The 4,345-nt window shown below is 36.5% G+C and overlaps 1 protein-coding gene across 1 annotated transcript; it reads right to left on the bottom strand.

Annotated features, from left to right (window-relative positions):
• Positions 1-1,409: 1,409 nt before the first annotated feature.
• LOC141703757 (homeobox-leucine zipper protein HDG2-like) lies at positions 1,410-4,141 on the bottom strand. The gene is made up of 9 exons (XM_074507188.1): positions 4,070-4,141; positions 3,781-3,926; positions 3,549-3,690; positions 3,349-3,453; positions 3,022-3,222; positions 2,728-2,908; positions 2,353-2,627; positions 1,890-2,012; positions 1,410-1,793 (listed from the first exon to the last, which is right to left on the bottom strand). The coding sequence occupies exons 1-9, from the start codon at positions 4,139-4,141 to the stop codon at positions 1,410-1,412; spliced, it is 1,629 nt and encodes a 542-aa protein (XP_074363289.1).
• Positions 4,142-4,345: the final 204 nt, after the last annotated feature.

Here is a 4,345-nt window from a genome sequence, read left to right as displayed (position 1 = left end):
ATATTTTTCAGTCGTTTTAAAAAATCTGGGCTTCTAAGGGTCGAATAGAACTTTTATTTAGACTTTTTAAGTCTAGGATTTTATCTGAATTTTTTGAATTTTGGATTGATCTAAATTTAGAATAAAAAAGAGACTCGTTTAAGGCCCGTGTCCTTATCAAACCTAGTGAGACTATGTTCAAATCAGACTTTTCATTTTTTTTCTGGATTGAATCGGGTTTTAAAATTTCTTAAACATCTAGCAAATAGTAACAAAAAGATGAAAAGTAAAGAGACATGAATCGAGACATAATACATAAATATCCAATATTACAATGTATAAATTAATCTAAATTGATAACTTCGCAACCCCTTGCAATATCAGATTCTTATTTTAATATTAATTATCTTTTATCAACTAAATAATAATTTTTTTTAAAAAAATATTGATTGAGTATATATTTATATTTATATATACACTATATTTTTATTACTCATATTTGTTATATTGTGTATTGTTTTGAATTTTTTTAGTTAGATAACACCGGAAATAAGTACAAATTCACCATCTTCTAAACTGCTTCGAGTCTCAAACACATTTTCAGTGCAAAGTGGCTCATGAATCACAACCAAAGCAGTTGACTGGGTTACCTTGTTATCTTGCTGTATCAGGTGGGTAAATCTCCACATTAGTATACACCAAAGATGTTTTCTCTACTATCATTTTCTGAGTCAAACAGCCCATCAAAACATTAGTAGTAACCATATTTGAGTCTGCTAAACCAGCATCTTCCTTTTGATCATCATTTGTTGCCTCTTTAACAATTTGATCCTCATCCATAACGACATCACAACCCATAAATTTACCCACCACAAATGATATCATTTCTCTGTTTAGAAGATAATTTTCACACTGCTCTTTCTCCATAGCTTCTGTCTCTTGACTTGTTCCCTGATCAGTACCTCTCTCTTTGTCTCCCTTATCACCCTTCTTTTCATTTGTATTTTGCAGTTGGTGTCTTGGCCTTTTTGGTTGCGGAACTTCTCTGTCAGGGTTATCATTGCATCTTGTCAACGAGTGGCCAAAAGCTTTGCATATACTACAAGAATGCGACAACTGGGAATATTCAATACTTACTCAAAGTCTCTCCTCTACACCTTTTTTGATAATAATAGGTACCCATACACATGAAGGTCTAGGTGCAGAATATTCAAGTTCAAATTGGACTCGAGCAAATTTCAAAGATTCAAAACGTGCAGTAATTTCATCAAACTTAATAGGCTTTCCAATGAGCTGAGAAATCATGGTTAAACCATCACGAGACCAGTAGGAAGGTGGCACTTCACCTAGTTTGATCCAGCAAGGCACTTTGTCAATAACTTGTCATGTTTAATGATTACACAAATGATGAAATAGCAACCTCATTTCTATTAGGCCTCATTCATGGAAGCAAGCAGCGCTGCCTGAGATAAGAATTCCTCCACTGCTACTTTAATCCTCTCCGTCGTGAGGTTGATGAGGTCTGCTGCTTGGGAATGCATTTCAGCGGGCGGTACGAATGTCGGAGAATCATCGACCAATAGCTGAAACGAAACGGTCAATAACGATCCTCCGGATCCTTCTGTTCCAGTAGCAGGTCCATCAGGATGCACTGCAAATCCCGATGGAAGAAGGGGTCGATATTGGGAACTTATTCCATTCAGTATCAGATGCATATCCTCAGTTCTTAGGCGGGAAAAGACAATGTATGAAGCCACTGGATCACTGCAACTCTCTTGCAGTAATAGTATGTTCTCTTGGCTTGAGTTCTCAGCCTACAACGAATTTGTGATCGTTATAAATAAGAAAATCATTATTTCCTTTTTACTTCTACTGATAATGAAATGAAAACTTTCTACATATGCACTTACCAGAACCTTGTGTATTGAAACAGAATAGCTAGCTTCATGGCCTTTGGTAATGTGACACACTTGTTCAACAGCAGTTTCACCGGAGAGGACCTCCCATTTCCTACCGGGGTATGGAATCAGCGGCTGTACGTGGAATATTAAGGTCTAATGATTAGTTGTCAGCGTACAACATGGAATAACAGCTAATTTGGAATCTAACTATATAGATGCATGTAAATTTGCTTCAATTTGGCATAACAATGTAAGGAAAGTTGTTGTACTTATATAGACAGTTTAGATAATGAAGTCTAGTTACAATCATAAATTCGTCTGAAGTCTCTATATGTGCACTGATATAATGCCTTGAACCTAATGAAGATAACATAATTTACCTATAGATGATAATTTAAGAAGACCGAATAATGAAAAGTTCTTTCTAATTGCAGTTAAAAGTGGTAATGCATTTAATTTCAGGTAAAGATACCTCGCTTCCTGAGTTGTGATTGCGGAGAAAATCAAACACAGACTTCGGTGGCACTGGAAGCCAAATTGATGAAGCAGCAGATATCAGAGTACCCCTAGGTAGGCTATGATCTCTCATATTCATTCTTGTCATGACCCTAATATTGTCGTCAGTAGAATGTCCCGATAGTTCTTTCCAGTTCCCGGTTAAACCACTAATTCCTGAGTTGAAGTTTAACACCATTTTTGCAGCAAGCTTCAATAGAACTGTCTGAGCTCTTTCATCACTTGACATCACTGTGTGAAAAACATAAATGCATATAGGAGATTCAATTTTATCATGGAGCAGCAGGAATTTTTAAGTGAAATTCCACTAATGCAAGTTTCATTTACGTACCTAGTTGATTGTATTCCCCAAGAGGGGCCTTTAGCGAGATGTCATTTCCCATCTGTCGACACCTTCTTTCTAGGGTAGAGATCCATCGTTTGGCTCCAAATCCTATACTAGAATCTAGCAGAGGTTGATACATAGCTCTGATAGCCCTGCAGTCCGCATCTACATGCTCAACCCATGTAATCTTGAAAAACATTACATGAGTAAACCATAATTAGGTAATCCAAGAAATATCAATCAAGCTCATACAATGAAATACATAATATATATGATCAACATTGTATGCATTTAGTTCACCTGTGAGAATCCATCAGGTAATTCATGAATAAGGCAACCTGATGGCCTTTTCTTGCACCCGGTTACTGGGACTGGGTGTACACCGTCTAATGAAACGTCAACCACTATCCAGTCATTCTCAGAATATCGCTTACAATATCTAGCAAAATAGGTCTCACTGTTTGGGACAAGTGGTGTAGAGAGTTGATATGTAGCAGCCATCTGAATTAGATTTGCATGCAAGCATACATGATAGATTAATTATATTTCAAAAACTATTAACATGTACTGAATATAATGTTTAACTAGACTTAAGGGGAAGATTTATAAATAAAAAAATCTAATTACCACTTGTAGGGTTCCATCATAGTCTGTTGCTCCTTCTGGATTCATCAGGACATCAACTGTCCTAGCCTTTGGGACAATTTCATAAAACATCACATACCAGTAACTCTAGTTAACAAAAAAGATGACAAGTTAGAAAGCAAATTCATCAGTTCTAGATTGACAATGCAAAACAAATACAAAAGAATTTAAATAATACTGACCACGTCCATAAAATAACTGACGAGGTTCTTGGGACTCAATTCAATCCTGGCAGTTTCACGAGAAACTTCAGATGTGAAGCCTACTTGTCTGGGGCCAACCAGATTTGGAAACATTCTACTATATGCCACTTTATCAAGAATTCTGCTTCCATCATCAGCACCAACAAAGTAATTTGAGTTAAAAACAAAGAAAAAAACAATAATTTGTTGTGGAAACAAACAAAAAGCTTACGCTTGCTGCTGCTCATCAGTTATCTGCTCGTCGATAATGTCTTCGAGCTTCCTCTTTCCCAGAGCTTTCTCTGCAGCCGCCGCTGACACAACACCTTGATCCCAGTCATCTTGCCCTCCTCCTGAGTTGTTTTGTCCCAGTTCCTCCTGTGCCACAACATTCCTTTAGTTTAGGCGCTATTTAAATCATTTCAAAATATTTTACTGTTGGTATACATCACAGAAACATTTCTACATTCTAGTGACTTCTTATTTTTACAAAAAAATAGTAGTAACATTGAAGAATTCACCTGAACATTAGTCGAAAATCGAAGAGCGCTGCTTCCTTCTCCATCCAGGGATTGTTTAGCCGGTGTCACCATTCTTGCACGTTGTCTGAATTCAGGAATTTTATGTATACGAGATTTATTTGGTCGAGATATCTAGAAAATTTATGTTGATCAGGCGAATGCAAAGGCCAGAAAATGAGAGCTACTCGCTGATGAACTGTATATTTTTGTCCTGCAGTGTACAAGACATTTATTTGTTGAGAGATTTAAATTTAACCATCTTCGACCCTAATAAAT

The sequence above is a fragment of the Apium graveolens genome, unplaced genomic scaffold (genome assembly GCF_009905375.1).
Source record: "Apium graveolens cultivar Ventura unplaced genomic scaffold, ASM990537v1 ctg7076, whole genome shotgun sequence".
Taxonomy (NCBI): Eukaryota; Viridiplantae; Streptophyta; class Magnoliopsida; order Apiales; family Apiaceae; genus Apium; species Apium graveolens.
This window is presented reverse-complemented; position numbering and strand designations above follow the sequence as displayed.